The sequence below is a fragment of the Rhinatrema bivittatum genome, chromosome 2, assembly GCF_901001135.1.
Source record: "Rhinatrema bivittatum chromosome 2, aRhiBiv1.1, whole genome shotgun sequence".
Taxonomy (NCBI): Eukaryota; Metazoa; Chordata; class Amphibia; order Gymnophiona; family Rhinatrematidae; genus Rhinatrema; species Rhinatrema bivittatum.
The window spans coordinates 429,472,806-429,495,217 of record NC_042616.1 but is presented as its reverse complement, the minus strand read 5'-3'; the positions used below and the strand labels follow the sequence as shown (position 1 = coordinate 429,495,217).

The 22,412-nt window shown below is 44.5% G+C and overlaps 1 protein-coding gene across 2 annotated transcripts in view; it reads left to right on the top strand.

Moving 5' to 3' along the window:
* Window positions 1-22,412, top strand: part of BCL2 (BCL2 apoptosis regulator) — a 300,057-nt gene that overhangs the window by 112,907 nt on the left and 164,738 nt on the right. Inside the window, exon 2 of one of the 2 annotated variants that reach the window (XM_029590306.1) lies at window positions 12,667-13,278. The exons of the other annotated variant lie outside the window; for it this stretch is intronic. Coding sequence (XP_029446166.1) covers window positions 12,667-12,681 — 15 coding nt within the window. The 3' untranslated portion in view covers window positions 12,682-13,278. Of the gene's footprint in view, window positions 1-12,666; window positions 13,279-22,412 lie in introns of those variants that run through there. 2 annotated transcript variants of the gene reach the window in all.

Sequence of the window (22,412 nt, the reverse complement as noted above, 5' to 3'; positions counted from 1 at the left end):
AGCTACCACATCTCCAGCCTCTGTTTGATGACTCAGCCTTTGATGCAGTCATCCAGGCCCCTAACCTGCCACCTGGGCTACTGTAACTCACTTACATTGGATTGCCCATCAAACAGAACAAGCAACAGCCACTTGTACAGAATACTGCTGAATGACTGCTGAGAAACAAAAGCAAATCAGACAAGATCATACCTACCCTAAAAGCCCGCCACTGGCTCCCTAAGCCAGTTTGAAATTTAAAATCTTAACTTTAGCCTATAGAGCAGTGGTTGTCAACCCTGTCCTGGGGACCCCCCCAGCCAGTCGGGTTTTCAAGATATCCACAATGAATATGCATGAGAGAAAATTTGCATACACTGCCTCCATAACATGCAAATTTTCTCTCATGCATATTCATTGTGGATATCCTGAAAACCCGACTGGCTGGGGGGGTCCCCAGGACAGGGTTGAGAACCACTGCTATAGAGGCTCTTGCAGGTAATGTGCCTCTCTCTACCTCAGCAACCATCTCACCCCCTGCCTGCCCTCTTGCTTTGTACTCTTTTGTTAGAAAAGAATGAAAAAAAAATGATGAAGTGGGGAGGGGGCGGCAGAGGGAAACCCTGGGAAGTTATATATGAAAATTCCTGACATCCTAGACCAATATAGAGGCCGTGCCCAACTGAGCCGGATACCCAAAGGAACAGGAGAAAAATTGCATCTGGACTCCCATGATAGGAAAAGATTATGGATCCTGCAATAGGAGCAGCTACCCAATTCTTTATCTCGCTCCACTAAATGTAATATTGGGAGGGCATAAATGTGTTTTTGTATTTTGGATAATGAAGACGAACTATCAGTACCAAAAGCACAGTTGCTGGCAGAGCTCGCATGAACTCCAGATGGTTGTGTAACCAGGAATTGAGTATATAAATTAAATAAGTTTAAACGTGCCAGAGGCTATGCCTACCGTCTGGAACGCTGAGTGAATGTTAGGTAGTGAAGTCTTTTTAAATGTTTCGCTGGTTATGCCAGATATAGATGACTACACAACTGGACAGGCCATTTGGTCCTCATCTGCTGGCATCTACTAATGTTACTATGTATATTTCATGGATATTTTGGTGTTTGCTAAATAACTTGAGACTCTGTTTAAATTAGTTCTAAACTTAAATATTTGCTTGGCTGGAGAAAGAACCCTTAACAAGTTAATAATAATAATAAGAAATTGTTATTCCCAGATATGCAGTCAGCCTTAGGGGGAAAAAAAATCACTATCAGGTCAATTCATCCCCAGCTCAAGATTTAGAAAGATTTCTGGCCAAATTGTATCTGCTCTCTCAGGCAAATAAAAATCATAGCCAGGGTTCAAAAAATACTGCCAAGCAACCCCAAATAAACTTCTTTATACAGGGTTTTAGGCCTGCCTCCTATCTCATGAGGTTCATTGTTTCTTCAAAGTCACTCTGCCAACGGCACCCACTGGCCTTAGGAGAAGGGAAGTGCACAGAGCATGCTGATCACAGGACATCATGTAATGTAAGGTCAAGGAGCCAACGACGCAATTGAATGCTCATGGCAACAGGATCCCGCCACTGAATCTGATTTGACCTGGCAGAGAAAGGAAGAATTATTGGGCCAACCCCCCCCCCCCCCCAAAACAGGTCAACGAACAAGTTACCTTTTTATTGAATTATCTTAACATGCAACTTGTTTGACCTTTATTTCTGCTTAAAAAAAACCCAACCAAAAACCTGGCCAAGTTGAACCATATCAGTTTGGCATAGATTTTCAAAGTTATCTAGCCACTTAGCTATGGAGTTGGGTGGCTTAATCAACACCTTTTTTCAGTTTACCAATACTCAAACAATGCAGGAGGTGTGGTTGGGTCAGGGGGGCTTCTCCCCCGAGATGAAATTTCAGCGCTAGCCAGTTAATCTCCACCGCTCTTCCTATGCGCAGGGACTGCAGGGGCAAATTGAACCAGCTGTGTTTATAGAGCTAGGTTGTGGTTGGAAATCCACTTAAATCTAGTTGGCTGTAATACAATATAATGTAATATAGCTGGCTAGACTGATCCTGTGCTGTTTATTAAAAATTGGACCCTTAGTCGTTTTATATTTAAGGCGACGAGCAAAACAATGGGAGAAATCGTTCTGTAAGCAGAGTCCTAAATCCTTTCCCTATCAAAAACAAAAGAAAACTGTGAATCTGTTTCTTAACATCTTCCTAACTGCATGTATAGGTAGTCTGTCTTCTGCTGACCCCCTGATGCCTGTCTGTTGTCTCTACCTCCCCCCTAAGATTTTGCACTACCCTTTCCCCACCGTCTCTGTTGTCTGTGTAGGTTTTCTATTGTACCCTGCTCTGAAGGTAGGAAGGGCGGGCAATAAGTGCTTTTAAATAAATAAAATATATCTTGAGAGAGAGAGAGAGTGGTGTGTGAGCCATGGTGTTATAAGGGGAGCAGGGACAGTACCTCAGGATGAAGTCTTCCTGTTGAAACGGAACAGACCTGTACGGGGGTAGGTCAGATTTTTAAAACCAACATGGCCTGGGTTGAGTGGGGTTGTCCTTCAGCATTTTATGAAAGACTTCCTTGAGCGCCCCCGTCCCACGTGGAAGTGCTGCTAAAACTGTCCCTCTCGCACACACGCACAGAGAGAAAACAAAACAGACTGCACAGATTCTAGGGGTGGGCAGAAAGGGGAGCGAGCTCCTTGATGCTGTATGGGTATTTCTTTTTTTTTTTCGCTGTGTCGCTACATGCACTCTTTTGCAAACAGGAAAAATGGCAAATGCAAGAAGAGCCTGCTTAAGCAATATTGCTTTGTGTGCTGAATAACATATTATTGGACCAAAAACTGTATTCATAACACAATCTATCATATTTTTTAATCAAGGTCTTAGCAGCATATGCAAACACTATACGTCTGCTGCCAGCCTCATTTCACTTGTAACTTGGGTAGTGGATTCTCGTTTTCTTTACCTGGCTAAACAGTTTGCGGTGGTATAATTTTATAACGCCACCCTGTAGTCTGATTCAAAATGTATTTTATATCCATATGAATTTATATTGTCCATAGTACTTTTCTTAAACCTTGACTGATGTACATCAGCATCCTCCCTTGGCTTGTTCATTCTGCTATCTATGGAGAACCCTGTTTACGGTAAGCAAACTTGCTTTCCATCTTTTCAGTTTACTCATGGACTGATTTACCCGCTCCATTCTTTTGTACTGCACGAGCCCCAATGTGTAGCTAATGCATGTGACAGAAAATAATCTGCAGCAGTGCCGCTGTAAACCTTTCGTTGCAAACTCATTTTGATGGGCCAAGCCTGGAGGCCTAGTGGCAGCTGTTGTGCACTGCCAAACTGAAGGCCTGGATTTGATTCCCAGGCAGGACTTCTGATTCCCTGCTTTGGATGGGGCTGGCGAGGGCTGCAGAGACACAGCATTCGCAGCTCCGGGGGAGGGGGGAGAGAGAGAGAGCAATCGCTCAATAGCGACACCTATTGACCAGACTTGGATCCATGTGAGCAGAGTTCTGAAGGGAGCTATTTTTTCTGCCCCCCCCCCCCCCCCCAGCCCAGGGCAGTTACTGTGATTGGCTGGGGGGTGAGTTGGCAGGATTGCTATAAAAATTGGCATTTGGCTGGAGGGGGGGGGGGGAGGGGGGAAACTCTAGGTGGTTGGGAATAAAGGCTCAGGGCGCCATAGGTCTCCCTGGCCAGAAAAAAAAAAGGAAACTAATTTTCAAAGGTACACGTCCTTAAAAACTGCAGAACAGATAATTGATGTCTGTATTTATTATCTACAGCGACATTCCATGTCGCCAGATCAGAAGGAAGTGTTTTATTAATGTGCGTTTTGCAACCGTGAGCAGTTTATCGTGGGTAAGTAGAGCACCTCCTGTTATTCTTTCCTGCCCTCCTAGACCTGCTTATCAGGTAGATCCTGTAGTTTGTTCATGAGAAATAGGGTTGAGATCAAGGGGACAGCATGTGCTTAAAGTTATTACTTTCCTAAAAAAAAATCCCAAGCATTTCCTTAAAAAAAAAAAATTAAATTTAAAATGCTGTTTTCGCTCTACCCCCAATGATCTGGCAGTCTGTAGTGTAGCCATCTGAATTTAATAGTAGTCTGTCAGCCTAAAAATATTCTGGCTCACATGACCCAAATGTTTAAAAAAATAAATAAATAAGGTAATTTGAGTACCCAAAGATCATTGGCCTTGATTAGCAGCGTTGCACGTCATTTGGGTGGGAATAGCTGTAAGGTGTTCTCTTGGTGGCATAGATTTTCTTATTCTCCAACCAATGATTAGTATATCGAAGTGGTTAGATCTCTGTCTACTATGTAGCTGATTTTTCCTGTCAAAGGTGTAGTTAATAAGCAAAGCATTCTTCCATCTTTAAAATATTTTGCTGTTTGTAAGAGGGGAGGGAGATGAGGGGTTACAACTCTGAAAATGTTTATTTACATTACAATCAAAGGGAAAAATATTTCCTAAGGTTTTTGTGTCGGTGTGTTTAAACAGGCACATTGGTAGCGGGAAAGCTTACAGGGTCTTTGCATCATCTGTTGTCATAAAGACATTCTCTTGTTAAAAACTTTCAGCAAGAGAAAAGAGTTAAGGAGCTAGATGACTCTGTGCTTTTTGCCTTCAGCCTCGTAACCAGTTCGCTGACCACGGTTTGGCAATCTGCTGAATTTAGCTGTAAACTACAGTTTGGGGCCTCAGGTTAGAATGAAGGACCTCTAAATACAAAAAACCCCCCAACAGCTTCCTGAATTTCAAGTTTTACATTCCTTTTGGAATGCTATGGAGCCTCTGAAACTTGATGTAGTTTTAGATCCTCCTCATGGCTTAATCCTGCCCCGCATAACGGGCATTGCTTCCTGAAATTTCCAATAAAGTACTATGGCTGCTGAGTTAGTCCACTTGAATGCACAGAAATAAAGCTTAACAAATGAAAATAAAAAGACGAAAACATGAGGGGACACCTTTTTATTGGACTAATTTAATACTTTTATTGAGGGGCTTTTAGTAGCTGTTCCTTCTTCAGGTCAGGATAGAATGAGCAAAGATGACATTACCAGAAAATATAAGTGAGTCATAAAAGGCATTCCAGTGACAGTGTGAAGAAGGAAGGAGGTGGGGGAAAGGGGGTTTGATGGATGATCAGAAGGCGACAAGCAGTATAATTTTATGCCTCATAATGAGTTAAGAAACCTGTGTCTTTGAGTCCTTAAGTTCTGAAGCATCTGATCATTTTGACTTCAGAAGCCTTGCCTTCTGCATTGTTTTATGTTTTCCCTTAGTTATTCTGATCATGAGGTCATTGATGCAATAGCCCGGTTCTAAAAAGTGACCCCATCCAACCTTCCACAGAGCTGTTGGCCTGGTCATCCCTGTCAGGCCGATACAGTAAAACCCGCGGGAGAGCCGGCGCTCCGAGGCGAGCACCCGCTCTCCCGACGTGCGCACAGGCCACTCTCCTGTGTGTGCGACTTAGTATGCAAATGAGGGCACGTGGTAAAAAGAGGCGCTAGGGACACTAGCGCGTTCCCAGCGCCTCCTTTTTGACAGGAACGGCGGCTGTCAGCTGGTTTGACAGCCGACGCTCAATTTTGCCGGCGTCTGTTCTCAAACCTGCTGACAGCCACGGGTTCGGAAAACGGACGCCGGCATAATTGAGCATCCGCCTTCCGACCCGCGGGCTGATTTAAAATTTTTTTTTTTAAATTTTGGGGCCTCCGACTTAATATCGCTATGATATTAAGTCGGAGGGTGTACAGACAAGCAGTTTTTTCTGCTTTTCTATACACTTCCCCGGCGCCGGCAGAAATTAACGCCAGCCTTTGGGCAGGCGTTAATTTTTTAAAGTAAAATGTGCGGCTTCACTGCACATTTTACTTACTGAATCGCGCGGGAATAGCTAATAGGGCCATCAGCATGCATTTGCATGTTGCGGGCGCTATTAGTTTCGGGGGGGGGGGGGGGGGGGGGGGGGGTTGGACGCACGTTTTCGACGCGCTATTACCCCTTACTGGATAAGGGGTAAAGCTAGCGCGTCAAAAATGCGCGTCCAAACTCGTGCTAATTGTGTGAGATGACTCTTGCCTTTTGTGTTTGGCCAGTCTCATCCAGAGCAGAGGCATAGGTAGAGTATTTGGCACCTGGGGCAGATACTTCTTTGGCACCCTCCCTCCCCCAATATATAATTTTAAAATTTCCTAAACATTGATAAAATATTTAAACACAGCAGACATCAAATAACACCCAGTAATTAAAACTAAGAAGGATTTTAAAAATCCCCCACTCTCCATACCTGTCACCCTGAGATTGTTGTGAACTGGGGGTACAGGAAAATATTGGCCCGAGGGATTTTTTTCAAAAGTAGCCCATGGGGTATCTGACGCCTTCACGCACTTTCCCTGCAGCAGATGTATCAACAGCTTCAAAAGCACACTAAGTCAACCCTGAAACCCAGCAGAATTCAGCCAAAATATCTCCAAAATAAACTTCATCTTTCCTAAATAACTAAGAAGTTGAACACATTCTAGATTCCATGGGTGAGCAGAATTGCAGCCCCCGTGCAATTCATGCAAATTGGTTGGGCCCCCTACACATCTGCTTATATCTCTTATAGATATATATTCTGGATTGCTGGTCTGCAAGTAATGACACTGCCAGACAGTGTCAGACCTACACTCTCAGTCACAAAGAGATTTTTTTAGATTGCAGAAACTTTATTGGCACATACACACTAACAACCACAAAGACACATACTCTTTCTCAGACACACCCACATACACACACGCTCTCTCACAGACAGGGTGTATGGGTGTATGTATCTCTCTCTCTCTGACATGCATGCTACTGTTGTATTGCTGCTTATGTACTCTCACTGTGAGTGCCCTCGGTCCAGCACTGCTACATCCTGATTTTGCTTACTGCCAGCCCTTTCCCATTCTGCAGCAGCCCCCTCATTTTCTAAGAGACTCACTGGTTCCAGGGCCAGCTGCTTCTCTCAGAGCTCAGTGCAGTCACCTCAGAAGAAGCCTCCCCAGCACTGCATAAACACTTTCTCCTGGCTTACCCCCTTCCAAACTGTGCCTGTAGCTTGCCTCCACTTCTCTGCAACCCTCCCACCACTCTAGTGCATTCCCAATGACTGCAGGCTATAGTGTCTGCCACTTTTATGGTTCCCCAGGCTGCGCTCTGCCTAACAACTCCAGGGGAGAAGGGGACAAGAAGTGATCCATGCTGTTCCCTGGGTTTATAAAAACATAAAATTAAGCCCTGGCCGAGACTGGGGAAAGCCACTAACCTAAAGTAGCAAAGCTCCAGATGGAATCCTGCTTTCTCTTGTGGAGCCAGTGCAGCTAGAGCTGGTGTGAGGATATTAGGTGTCATAAGCAAATCTTACAGCCTTGCACACTGGTCCTACCCTTCCCACAAATACATTAAAAATATGCATTTATAGTAACAGATTTTACATGAAAAAAAATTAATGTTCTAAGGTAAAAATATCACTTAAAACATGTATATTATTTACATGCACTACTGTAGTACCAATGAAAAACTCTGCAAAAAAGACACCTGCAGTCATATGGTATTGAGACTATTTTTAAAGCATGTCGGCCCTCAGAAATCTCTACGTAAACTTAATTACAATATAGTAAACCTCCCATGTGAAAAGTGCAGTAACTACCAGCACTCAAACCCTACCCATGTAAATGCAGCAATTCAAATATTACACCAGTCCCTAAAAAACCGGTACATCCCCTTTTAAGAAAACAGAACAAGACAGGTTATTATAGATCCCTAAATAGAAATTACACAGTAGCAGAAAACAACACTTCCATCACACATTAGAACACAGACATTCACCAAATACCGAATAGAGTGACCATAAAGTAAAAATAGAAATATGCATACAAAAACTGAACTGGAAATTGCAAAAAGCCGGACTCTGTATGCAGCACAACAATGGAAAAACAGAAATATCACCATTCCTCGTAAAGCAATAAAATCAGGAAATATAAAACATCAGTCATAATAATAAAAACATACTAATAAAAAACATTTCAAGACAGCTGACAAACAGAATAACTTTCTAAGATTAATTTCATATTAATTCATTAAATTGTAAAAGTTCCCAAACATCAATAAAATGTCAAAACAGCAGACACATCAAATAACATCCAAAAATAATGAAAATTAATAAGAATAAAAAAATGTCCAGCTTTTCATACCTGGGAGCTTTGATTTCCAGTCATCCTGAAATTGTCCTGGTTTAGCAGGGGAAGGGGTGAGGACTACACCCAAATTCTGTCTCATACACACACTTTCTAACACACACATGCTCATTCTCACATACAAGTTTGCTCACATTTACACATGCTTCACACACACTCACATGCTCTTTCACACACAAGCTTGCTCAAACTCACACACACACTCACTCATATAAGCTCGCTCACACAAGCTCACTCACGTGCTTATTCTCTACATGCTCTTGTACACATATATGTTCACCTGCTCCCCTCCCCTCCCTTTTCCTTTCCTTCTCACCCCTTCTCAAACACTCCTTACCCTCCTCCCTTCCCTCCCCCTTCCCTCCACCCTTTTCATTCAATCCTTTCCCTTCCATTCCCTCTCACTCGTACTCACCCACCCCCACCCCCTAAACCCCACACACCAGGTCTCCTCTTTCTTCCTGCCCGCAGGATGTAGGATCCCCGCAGGCACATCAAAATCCAGTGCCGGGCCGGGATCTCCACAGGCATGTCCAGCTGCCGCAGTTGTCATCTTCTTGCCCGTGGAGCCCTGGGATCAGTGCACGTGCATCTTAAACCTGTGCTGCTGCTGCTGCTGCTATCTTCTTTCTGCTCTCTGGGGCTGTGATCCACGTGGGCACATCATAATTCCAACTGTCACAAGTATCTTCTTTCTCGCAGGGCCTGCGACCCCTGCGGGTGCGTCATAAATCTATTCCGCCGCCGCCATCTTCTTGCAGGAGCTGGATCTCCCTGTATTACATAGGCCTGTGACCAGAGTCTCTTCACTTCAGTCGCGTGGCTGAAGAAATGAAGCCGCTGTCAGCTGGGCCTCATGGCTGAAAAGAAGAGGACCCTGTCAGCTGGGCCTCATGGCTGAAAAGAAGAGGACCCTGTCAGCTGGGCCGCAAAGCAAGAAAGGGAAGGCCAGGCAGCCCAAATGACAGCAGCCTCTTCTCTTCAGCCACGCGGCCCGACCGACAGGGGCCCTCTTTCTTTTCTGCCACGTGGCCCAGCTGACAGAGGTCTCCTTCTTTTCCGTGGCCCAGCCCACAGCTGCGGCAGCTTTTCCTCCGCATGGCCCGGCACAAGTTAGCCTTGCAATCACCTGACTGGCCCAACGGGGCATGGCTGAAACCCTGATAGGCCAATCCGCCCCTGATGGCACACCTCCCTCTGTTGCCACCTGGGGCGGACTTCCTCCCCCCCCCCCCCCCCCCCCCCCCCCCCCCCCCCCCCCCCCCTTTTAGCATGCCTTTGATCCAGAGTAGCATGCTGCTTCACATTTTCTGCATGGAATGATATGCACTACATTAGAGGAGGAGCATGAGTAAGATCCCTTATTTTTCCCTATATGCAACATCTTGCACTTGTCCACATTAAATTTCATCTGCCATTTGAATGCCCAATCTTCCAGTCTTGCAAGGTCCTCCTGTAATGTATCACAATCCGCTTGTGATTTAACTACTCTGAACAATTTTGTGTCATCTGCAAATTTGATTATCTCACTCGTCGTATTGCATTCCAGATCATTTATATATATATTGAAAAGCACCGGTCCAAGTACAGATCCCTGAGGCACTCCTCTGTTTACCCTTTTCCACTGAGAAAATTGACCATTTAATCCTACTCTCTGATTCCTGTCTTTTAACCAATTTGTAATCCGCGAAAGGACATCGCCTCCTATCCCATGATTTTTTAGTTTTCTTAGAAGCCTCTCATGAGGGACTTTGTCAAACACCTTCTGAAAATCCAAATACACTACATCTACCGGTTCACCTTTATCCACATGCTTATTAACCCCTTCAAAAAAATGAAGCAGATTTGTGAGGCAAGACTTCCCTTGAGTAAATCCATGTTGACTGTGTTCCATTAAACCATGTCTTTCTATATGCTCTATGATTGATCTTTAGAATAGTTTCCAGTATTTTTCCCGGTACTGAGATCTGGCTGTCTGGTCTATAGTTTCCCTATTGCCCCTGGAGCCCTTTTTAAATATTGGGGTTACATTAGCCACCCTCCAGTCTTCAGGTACAATGGTTGATTTTAATGATAGGTTACAAATTTTAACTAATAGATCAGAAATTTCATTTTTTAGTTCCTTCAGTACCCTAGGATGCATACCATCTGGTCCAGGATGATTTGCTACTTTTAGTTTGTCAATCTGGCCTACTACATCTTCCAGGTTCACAGTGATTTGGTTCAGTTCATCTGACTCATCACCCCTGAAAACTATCTCTCAGATCACAATCCTATTAATGTCATGCAACTTAAGAATGATAGTTGTAGCCCAGTTGGTTTAGCAGCTAATAATTCTCTGACCTGGCCCAACTGTTTTGTCAGCGCATGTGCCAGCCTATCAAATGATTAGTGGTTTATATTGAAAGCAATATTACTTGTTGGCTAGAAATCTGGGGACATGACCCTGAATGCAGTAGTTGGGCTTGTGCTTCTCCGTGAAGCACTAATTAGAAACCTGAGAGCCTCTGTCTTCAGTTTAGTCTCTCATTTGAGAAGTCTGCAGTGGACTTGCTCTCTAAATATAATCTATAAAGAAAGGCATCTCTTGCTGCACTGAGGAGAGATACTGCATCCATTTTAGCTAGATTACTTGTTAAAGAAAACAGAACCATTACAAAGGGACCTGATGTACTGAAGGGGTTTTTACCATTTCATGTCTATGGGGAAAAATGCTCAGTGCCCAGACCCCATAATGTTGTGCATTTCATGTAGCTTGTAAATGCTAACTCTGGTGACTAGGTGGCAACCAAGTATATCTTAGCTGGCTGAGCACATGATTATGTGTCTTTTGCCTGCCTGTGCTGCTGCTGCTGCAGTTCTAGCTGCACGCCTGTGTCTGTAATAGGTGCAAGCCATAGCGACTGATCACTCACTCAGGAGGCAACACAATAATAACAAGTTTCTCACGCCACATTGTAGCACCTTTTCTGGCATATCTGCAAATCTGTAAGTCATTGGATAGCTTTAATAGTAGCACAAATTATAGAGTCTGCACCCAACTGAGAAGGGGCATAGACCACAGTTGTTTGCGACGCAATCCGTCGCCTGGTTTGGGTGGTCACGGCTGCACTTTGGATCGTCTTTGAGCTTCCCCTGGAGGGGAGGGGACATGTTCACAATACACAGCTGAGGCTCTAAAGTGACGTGCGGAACGCTGCGCACTAATACGTTCCTGTGAGCGTCGTCAGCATGATAGCCTATGGGCTACTGGTGTTCATAGACCCCTGCAAACAAAGCAGTCAAATGTGTAACCATGGCGATGTGAGACTGGATTTCAAATTTAGACCAACCCATGAGCAGGCTATCCTGCTTTTGCTTCTCTGATTCCTTCCCGTTCTTTTCTCCCCTACCGTAACTTGAACATCCACACCACATTCCACATCTTATCCCCATAGTGAGTGCTGTGGTTGTAATTAAGTCGCCAAATGGCTCCGTATTTTTGGGACAGGCTGATCCTCTGTTGCCTGCATGGAGAAGTAGTGGTGCTTTTCTGAGGGGAAGCGGAACGATGAGTCCATGCATGTAATGGCGTTAAAGCCAGGACTGGTTCAAGCTGTCCTGCATGCAAAAATGGAGCCAGCTGGTGACCTTAATTGTAGAAAGAGCAACCACTTGTTTCTGCTGAGGAGAGTGAGCGAGTGTTATCAAGCAACTTGTCTTGCTGTTCTGGGTTTAACAAGATCAAGTATTATGGAATCTTTCAGTTGCATTGATTTTGTGTCTCAGTTTTCTTGGAAACTTTTTTTTTTTTTTTGTCCTTCAGCAACCAAGTTTATTGTGGTTCTGCACATTACTACATATGCAAGTGTGATAGCAAAGTAATATATCTTTCTCTCTTAATTAACCACACCTCCCTATCCAAGTAGCAGAGATGGTTGATGCAGTACCTCAAATAGCAGCAAGTTGAATGCCCCTCAAATAGTAAAAAAAATATATTTGTTGCACTGCATTTTGTAAAAAATATATTATGCCAACTCAATGACCGCTCCACTACCATAAGCCTAAGGATCAGCATTTAGTGTCCATTTTTACCTATGAAACGCAAACCATTCTACCAGTGTAACAAAATATTTTCTAATGTTACTCCTGAATCTACCCCTTTTGAACCTCAGATCATGACCTCTTGCTCTAGAATTTCATTTCCACTGAAAAAGGTTTGCTTCTTGTGACTTATATATGCTTTGGGGATAAAGTCTTACCGCCCTGGCTTTTGGTACGGACTCTGCACCATTTTGGTAATTCTTTTCTGGGCCATTTCTGCTCTTGTCTCTATCCTTCTGCAGATATAGCTTCCAGAATTGAACTCAATACTCACTAATGATTTATAGAGAGGCATGCTCACCTCTTTTTTGTTTTTTTTGTTTTTTTCCTACTAGTTACACCTCGCCTAAAGAACCGTGGCATTCTCTAGATTGTCGCACTGTTGTGCTACACCTGCGACGACCAGGCGTGATCATGCTGGAGTCTCCCTCCTGGTTTGGTGCACATCAGTCTTTCATCCCCTGCTCCCTTTGATTTCTGCGCCCTCACATGCAGGGCTGAACATTTTTGCTTTCAGATGTTGCTGTCAAGCACTTGACCATTCCTCGCACGTTTGTTGATAGCTCCTCGTTTTGTCTACTCTCTCAGGAATGCCCTCTCTCTTGCAGAGCTTAGTGTGTCATCCGCCAAAAAGATGTACTTTCCCAACTAACCCTTCTGCAGTGTTACATAAGAAAAAATTGCACAGAATCAATCCTGGGACCTGTCCCTGAGGAACTCCACTAATCACTTTCCAGGTGTTTGCAATACTGTTGTCACTAGTCCATTAGCATTGTTTAAAGAGATGCACAAAGCAGTTGTGGTGTGGTGTCTTTGCTATTTTGGTGGTTTCTGATATTTCATAAGGATATAGACTGCTATTGCAGTTCCTTGCTGGTTGTATCTTCTGTATTTGCAAGCAAAAATGAAGTTTATAAAGTTGCTAAATTGCACATGTAGATTATTTGTACTGCACAGAATTAAAGGATTTGACTGTAAATGCTTCCTTCCAGACTTGGTCTGCTGCTGTGCACAGATCACATGGCCTCTTAGAGACTTTAGGTACATGTCATGAAATGCTCATTCCTATGAATGAGCAGAAATACCAAGATTTTACTTGCCTTCACCTTTTTAGCGATCATGTCAATTTTCAGTTTACTTCTGATACAATCTACAGTGGAAAGCTTTGATCTAATTCTCCTTTTTGCGGAATCTGCGCCATTCAATGAGATGTCCCGGCAGTGATTGCTCAGCGCCTCCCATGTTCAAAAGAGATTTTGAAGCGATGGCTAGCAGTTTCCAGTCATGCCATCTGCAAAGTTGAGAAACCTCAGGAAATAAACTTGAAACATGCTGTCCCGGATCATGCCTGTTTCTAGTTTTGTTGCTAGGGAACACGTTAACTTAACGAGTTGTCTGTACCCATGCTCACGCTCCCTCCAGCAACCAGCAGGACCGTCACATGCCTGTTGGCCATGCTTTGTTTATCAGAGTATCCCACTGGCAGAGTAGGAGCCTCAAACGTATTTATTGAATTACAGTTTGTGTCTATTGATGTTTGTGAACTTAGCAAGAAACTGGTACAAGTCTGAACATGATCAAATTGGGAGTGGGAGGAAGTGTTCTGAACACTTCAAAGCATGAAGTGCATGTATGATAATGTCATCTTAGTTAAACATCTGAAGCCTGCATGTCACACATCTCTGTTATCAAATATCTTGAGAGGCAATGGGAAAAGGACAGTAACCATAACAACAAAGCAACTGTGTGGGAGTTAATACAGCTGTAACTGTATCCAGACTCTCTTTTCATAATAAGAGATATGGAGGCAATGCTCCAATAAGATCTGTCTTCAGTAACTTAACAAAAAAAAACAAAACAACCCAAACCTTCAATTCTTTTCATCCCCTGCTCTTCGTTTGTGAAACCTGGGTACAGATGATTGAGATGCTTGCTGATTTTGATGTGGTTTATTATTACATTAGTGCCATTTAAACCTTTGCTGGGGGGATATGTAGCCACTCTCATCCTGGTTATGGGGTGGCGGCGCTGTGAGTCGGTATAAGTGGTCTTGTGGATATTGCAATGGACTCTAACGACAGGGAGCACAGACTTGCTGTACAGAGCCACACGCTGGGTCTGGTGTTCCCAATGGCTTGCATTTATTGTTGAAAATACTGTGTACAGTTCTGGAGGCTGCACCTTCAAAGGGATATAAACAGGATGGAGCCAGGCCAGAGGGTGGCTACTAAAATGGTCAGTGGTCTTCAATGTAAAGCATTTGGTGACAGGCTTAAAAATCTGAACATGTATACCCTAGAGGAAAGGCGAGATAGAAGCGATAAGTTACAGACATTTAAAGACCTCAAAGGTTTCTAAACCCAGGAGGTGAACCTCTTTCAATGCACAGGTGTTCCAGAATGAGGGATCATGAGATGAGGATGAAGGGGGTAAGGAAACATTTCTTTTCAGAAAGGGTGGTAGAAACGTGGAACAGCAACCCAGCAGAGGTGGTAGAGACAAGGACAGTTTCTGAATTTAAGAAAGTTTGGGACAAGCATAGAGGATTTTTTAAGGAGTGGTAAGGATTGTAGAGCTGAGCAGATAGGATGGGTAGACTAGATAGGTTCTATGGGCTTTTTCTGCCATTATGTTTCTATGCTTCTAACAGTTGAAGATATTCACAGTAGAAAGAAAATACAGTCTTTGCACAGTCTAATTCGATGCTTGCCAAATAGATCTCCTGTCTCCCAACTCCTCAGACTCAATCTGTGCCCAGCCGATAAGGCTAGAACATAGAGTGTGCTACTGTGCTAAAACTCCCATGTCCTGTAAGTGCACTTATACTGGCATTTCAGGGATGTCAGTGCTCAGATGCCTCCTATGTACTGTTCACTTTTGAAGACACTACTGGAAAGACAGGGTGCTGGGAGCTCCAGGATCTCTGAACATCCTCCCAGTTCCTCAGCTATGCTTACTGCTGGTGGCTCTCAGCCCTCCAGGTGAAGTATTTATTTATCGGGTTTTTTTGTTTTATTTATCGTTTTTTATATACCGTTATTTGGAACAAGCCTTCACAACGGTTTACAGACGTAACAACTTATTATATATAACAGAGTCAAAAATTGAATACATTATAACAAATAATTTAGGAGAGGGGGAGGGAGAATTTTTCATAACTGTTAACTGGTGTTATAACTGATTACATAAAATAGAACATAACAGGGAACAATGGACGGCTGGCGCCATCTTAAAAAATGGCACTGGCCATCCATAGCTCCTACCATGTGATAGGGGCCGGCCAATGGCACTGATAGCCCCTGTCACATGGTAAGGGCAAAGGGCCATCGGCGCCATTTTGATTAGTGGCAGCCGACAGCCCGAGAGCGGGAGATCGCTCCCGGGACCCCCGCTGGACCACCAGGTACTTTAGGAAAGTTTTGGGGGGGTCAGGAAGGTGGGGGATTGTAAATAATTAGATCTAAAGAGTTTGGGGGGGGGGTTTCTGTGTGCCCTTTCTCCCCCCACCCCTAAAACGATAAGAAAACCAGACAAAAATTTCATGGGGTTTTCCCATCATTTTCGGGGACCCCAGATACATGACGGATTAGAAAATATCGTACAGTATTTTCATCCGTCAAAAAAACGATGCACATCCCTAGAAATTTGTGCAAATTAGTTTAAAAATAAACTAAAATATCACATTCACATAAGTATTCAGACCCTTTGCTATGACACTGAAAGCTGAGATGTTTTTTTCAACTTGATTGGAGTCCACCTATGGCAAATTCAATTGGTTGGACATGATTTTGAAATACATACACCTATCTATATGTCCCAAAGTTGACAGTGCATGTCAGAGCAAAATCAAAGCCATGAAGTCAAAGGAATTGTCTATAGATCCTTCCCCAGATCTGTGTTGAAGCACAGATCTGAGGAAGGGTACAAAAAATTGCTGCAGCATTGAAGGTCCCAAAGAACACAGTGGCCGCCATCATTCTTAAATGAAAGAAGTTCGGAACCACTAGGACTGTTCCTAGAGGTGGTCGCCTACCCAAATTGAGCAATCAGGGGAGAAAGGCCTTGGACAAGGAGGTGCCCAAGAACTCGATGGTCACTCTGACAGAGCTCCAGAGTTCTGCTGTGTAGATGGGAGAATCTTCCAGAAGGACAACCATCTCTGCAGCACTCCACCAATCAGGCCTTTATGGTAGACTGGCCAGATGGAAACCTCTACTCAGTAAAAGGCACATGACAGCCTGCTTGGAGTTTGCCAGAAGGCACTTAAAAGACTCTCAGAGCATGAGAAACAAGATTCTCTGGTCTGATGAAACCAAGATTGAAGTCTTTGGTCTGAATGACAAATGTCATGTCTGGAGGAAACCATCACCTAGCAAATACCATCCCTTTGGTGAAGCATGGTGGTGGCAGTATCATGTTGTGGGATGTTTTTCAGCTGCAGTAACTGGGAGACTAGTCAGATTGAGGGAAAGATGAACAGAGCAAAGTACAGAGAGATCTTTGATGAAAACATTGAACAACCCTAAGCACACAGCCAAGACAACACAGGAGTGGCTTTGGCACAGTCTGTGAATGTCCTTGAGTGATCCAACCAGAACACGATTGAACATCTTGTTATTATTTAAGAGCGTTGTGGATGGATCCTTGGGCCGGTGGCAGATGACCATGACCACGCCCTGGGGAAGATCACGAGAGGGACCACCGGTCAGGCTCAGAGTTAGGAGACAGACACACACTAGTTCTTTTATTAGACAGTATACTGAACCACCAGAGGTGGCAGTAGTGAGCTGGAATGCCCGGCTGGGCTGTAGTCCCTCAGATACTGGAACAGCGATCCCTGGAGGCTGAGCTGTAGAGAAACTGAAATATAGTGAGTAGGCAGGGTATGCAGAGTACACTTACCTAACCTGATGGTAACACGCACACAATGTCTCATAGAAGCCCAGGAGCTGGAATGAAGTAGGCCCTTGAGGAGCGAGTACCTGGTTCCAGGGAAAGCTCTGAGAGTGCGATGGTAACTCACAGATGTAATAGGCAGCAATGACTTCCAGGCAGAAGTGAATTTCGAAGAAGTCCGGGAACGAGGGCCCTCGAGGAGCGAGTACTGGTTCCAGACTGCAACCTACAAAGTAAGAGAATGAGGCCCCCGAGGAGCTGGTTAGTTCGAGGAGGCAGAGTAGCGTAGATAGAACGAATCCTTATCCATATCCTTATCCTTGCTAACTCGAGTTGTTAGCAGTTCAGAGACCTTTAAATCCAGGTCTGTCAAGATTGTAGCGTCATACCCAAGAAGATTTGAGGCTGTAATCGCTGCAAAAGGTGCCTCAACAAAGTACTGAGTTAAAGGGTCTGAATACTTATGTAACTGTGATATTTCAAGAATTTTTTAAAATGAATTTGCACAAATTTCTATATACCTTATTTTGCTTTGTCATTATGGGGTATTGTGTGTAGATCAAGAACGGAAAAAAATGCATGTTATCCATTTTAGAATACGGCTGTAATGTAACAAAATGTGGAAAAGTGAAGGGGGTCTGATTATTTTCTGAATACACTGCACACTGATCTGTGGGCTGTTCTTTCTGGGCATGCTGAGCTTTCCTGGTGGCCTCGCAGGTGTAATCCTGCGTCCCTTCCATGCCACCGAAGTTCAAATTTGTTTTTCTTTTCCTCAGCAGTGCACGAGCTGACCAGAGCTCTCTAGGAGTGGGAAGTGTGGCCCCTTTCCCTGAGAGGGATTACATAAGTAATGGCAAAGGGGCCTTACAGCTAATGCCTTATTTATTCATCACAAACATGCACCTAGTCTTGCAAAATTCTTTCAAGGTCAAATTCATGTGCAGCCACAGAATTGCCTATTCACTGTTTTTGTAGATCACTGCTCTGTTTCTGTCTGATGGCTTTTGTCATCTCTAACAAGCACATAAAGTCTTGGTGTTTCTGCTCCTGTCATTGAGGGAAGCAGATGTGGTCTCATGGTTATAACACTGAAATTAAGGTTAGAAAACCACCTTGAACGCCTGGATTTAAATCCCATTCTCACATTTGCTCTGTGTGGTCCCAGCCAAATCACTTTTATTCCTTGGGCCTCAGTTTAACCAGCTGCATATGAATAATAAGAAAACTTCCATATGCTCCAGAAGTGCTTTCAAGCCATTCATTCCAGAGCTGATTACATGTACTGCATGTTTCCAAAGTATTAAATTGTCAGGCACCCCATGGTGATGGGGTGAATCCGGGATATGGACTGCTGATTCCTCAGCAATATTTTGCAGTGAAAATAAGAGTTCAAATTCAGTTGAGCAATAACTTGTAGGTAGAGATTTATAAACTAGGCACTGTTATATTTATTTATGTATTTATTGTGTTTATATACCGCTGTTCTGTAATCAATCACAACAGTTTACAATATAAAATAAAACACAGGGGCAGGCTTAATAATGTGCTTCTGTAATTTTGAATCCTTTTCGAAGGGCTGACCTGGTGGGTCACTGTGGATCCCTCTTGCACGCCATGTGTGTCCGAATATTGGCCCCAACACCCGCGCCCCTACATCCCCCTCTCTCCCACCAGAAGATACAATGACATGCGTCACCGCCTCCCTCCACACCCACCCAAAATGACGACCATTGTGCAGCCTCCCCCTCCCTTCCACCCTCCCAAGACGTCCCACCTGAAGAGAAGGAAGAGCCTAGCCAGGATGACAGGAGCTTTGGTCTTCCCGCCTTAAGCATCCAGCGTTGCTGGAACGGTAGTGCTGCTGTTATACGCTATCGGTGTTGCTGCCAGAGCAGCGCTAGACACTGCCCTGCCAAGGGTGAAAGGGTGATTGGGCTGTTTCGGCGCCAGCATTTATTTTCTTCAGTTGGGGGGGGGGGGGGCGGGGGTGAAGGCAGGAATTGGGGCGCTGCTAGTCTGCAAGGCTTATTTTTTTTTTTTTTAATTTAACCAGCTATGTGCTTAGTATAACTGGTTAGGTTGAAAGTTATCTGGATAACCAGACTTACCCAACTAAACGTAGCTAGGTAGCACTGAAATTCAGCACTACCTGGCCAAGTTTAAGCCCCGCCCTGGAATGGCCTTGCACCGTCTCTTTTTTTTTTTTTTTTTTAATCTGGTTACGTTTTAGCTAGGTAATAACTTATCTGATCAGCTCGGGTATTTAAAAACCCCAGGATTGTCCATCTGAGCCACAAACATAGCTGGACAAACCCATTTGAATTTGAACTTCTTAATGGCCAGATTTAGGACTCACGGTTCAGGAAGGAGCTCTGGTGCACGGCCCCCGGATGAGGACTGTCCGTGCATTGACCGAGCTGAGTGAATTGGGAGGAGATATAAAAGGGGGTGGGGATTACCCAGGTAGCTGTGAATGAAGGGTCAAGGTGCCAGATCGCAACTCTGCTTCCCATTGAGTTGGAAGTACAAAAGAGCAGGAGGAAACTGTCTCTGTTGACAGAGAAAATCTGTGCAAGATTGTGCAAGTCAGCTTATACTTGGTAAAACTGAGCAGATTCTGCAGGCATTACTGATAGTTAAAGCCCATCAAATCTTGTTTTTGGGGCATGGTCAGATAATCACCCTTGCCATCATTTGACAGTATATTCCCTTGTATTTAGCTCTGGATATCTAATTGCTCTCATGTCCTGTTACTTTATTATCATACCTGCTACTGCATGCACTGTTGCCCAATTCAGGTTTGAGGTTCCACGCGATGCCCGCCGATTCAGGGAATTGCTCGGGTTTGAGTTTTTGGGGGTGGTAAAGAATAGTATGGGTTAGCAGGTGCCCAGCATTGCGTGAAGGTGTCTGGTAATTTTGCTGTCTCTGCATCCCCGTGCACCAGTACTCTACTTGCCCTAGTGTGGCTAGTTTGCAGAGGGTGGGACTTGGTGAACTGAAGCCCTCTTTCAACACAGGATGGTTGTCTCAGGATATATTGAATCCTGTGTGTGTGTGTGTACTTAAGGTATTCCAGAATGCCTCATTACTGCACACAAAACTGTTTGAGCATTGCCCTTTCTTTCCTAGGGCAAAGAATGAACAAAGAGAGATGTGTTGTTCTAATTGAGCATCTGATGTGCCTGCTGTACTTCATTTCACCAGGAAACCCCTAGAGCAGAGCTTTCCAAAGTGTGTGTCGGGACACATTAGTGTGTCGCCTGTAGTGTGGAGGTGTGTCGCCCGGTCCACAGGGCCGGCGGAAGCAGGGAACTATAGCAGGAAGATCGGCGGGCAGTGGTGGAGCATACATCACCACGGCCCGAAGAAAAGGGTCACGTTCACTCCTCCTTCTTCCTGCCTGTGCAGCCCTGGAAGAAAAACGTTGCCGGAGCCACGTGGGCAGGAAGGAGGAGGAGCATCTGCTGCATACAGAAGAAGAGCAGCATTAATGGGCCGCTGCGGATCCCACGTCGCGGCAGCCTGAGAAGAGGAGGAAACCCGATAGCAGGGCCGCTGCAGATCCCATGTCACGGCCAGGGAAGATCAGGGCCTCTGAAGAGCCCATCCTTCGGCAACCCGTGCAGAGGGACAGCATGTGCCAGTGAGAGCCTGTGCTTGAGCAAGAGAGCATGTAGGAGTGAGAGAGCCTGTGTATGTGAGAGTGAGACAGCATGTGCACGAGAGAGACAGTATGTATGTATGTATGAGAGAGAGAGGCATGTGAGAGTGAGAGCTGTGGATGTGTGAGATTGCATGTGAGTGAGAGCCTGTGTGTGTGAGAATGAGAACCTGATTATGTGTTTGAGGGAAGACAGATGGAGAGAAAAGAAATAGAAAAAAAGACCCTGTAAAAGGAATTGGCAAAAAAACAAGAAAGGAAAGCTGGAAAAAAAAGCCTGTGACCAACCGATTAGAAAACTAAGATCAGACAGCAAAGGTAAAAAAAAAATTACTTTTTAGTGATTGGCACATGTACTCTTTGGGAATGTGCAAGAGTAGCACTTTCTCTATGCCGATCTCACAATGTACGAGATCAGCATGGAGGAAGTGGAAGCCTGCAAATATTTATTATGAGATAGGTTGTGTCGTGAAACATTTTATTTATGTATATATTTAAGGAAACATACATAAATTGTTAAAATACATTTTGTTCGTTTAACCTTTAACCTCTGGTTTGCTGGTAGACTGAATTACTGTGTCACGAGATTATGTTTGTCTAAAAAGTGTCTCACCAGCATGAAAAGTTTGGAAAGCTCTGCCCTAGAGGGTAGGTGACCGGGAACAGTTTTCACAGGGCACGTATCCTGGTGGGACTGGGTTCAAATTATTTTGGCTGACAGTGGCTGGTTCTGTTTAAATGTTCATGGGCAATGGGCTAATCGCCATCCCATCATTTGTAGAGAAGTCTTTTGAGATGATTTTCTTCCGTGTCATTCTAGGCTTTCAAGGAATTGTTGCATTCGGCAGTTTTTATTTTGTGCGTGTTTTTTTGTAATTCTGTTGTATTCTCTAATGCCCGAATTTTAAAAGGGTCACGTGCGTAAAATCAGGAGGGATACACACGTGGCCGGGCCTTGCACGCGCCGAGCGGATTTTACAAACGGCCCAGCCACCCGTGTATCTCCCGAAACGTGCAGAAGTGCTGGGCCATGGTAAAGGGGCGGGAGGGCGGGGACCCTGTCCAAAGGAGCAATAAGTATTAAAACAGTTTTTAAATAACTAGGTAGGGGTTAGGGGTCAGGGAGGAGAGGGGAAAAGGTAGGGAAGGGTAAGTAGACTGATAGGGAACTGTGGAAGGCCTACTCGCGCCGCCGCACATTGGTTTTTAAAATCCCCCCTCCCCTCCCCTCCCCTGCGAGTCTCGACCCACCCACACATACGCGGATATTAAAATCTGGCGGGCATGTGTGCGGGAACCGTAGTTTATAACAAATGCGCGCGACGTGCGCATGCTATAAAATCGCTGCGTCCGTGTGCACGTGCCAGGAACCGCGCGCAAATGGTCGCCCGCTCGCTTGTTTTAAAATCGACTCCTAAGATTATAAACATATAAGCATACGTGGAATCCTGTATTAGATACACATTTGCAAGCATTTAACATGTTTTCGGAAGTATATATATTCTGTCTGACGAACAG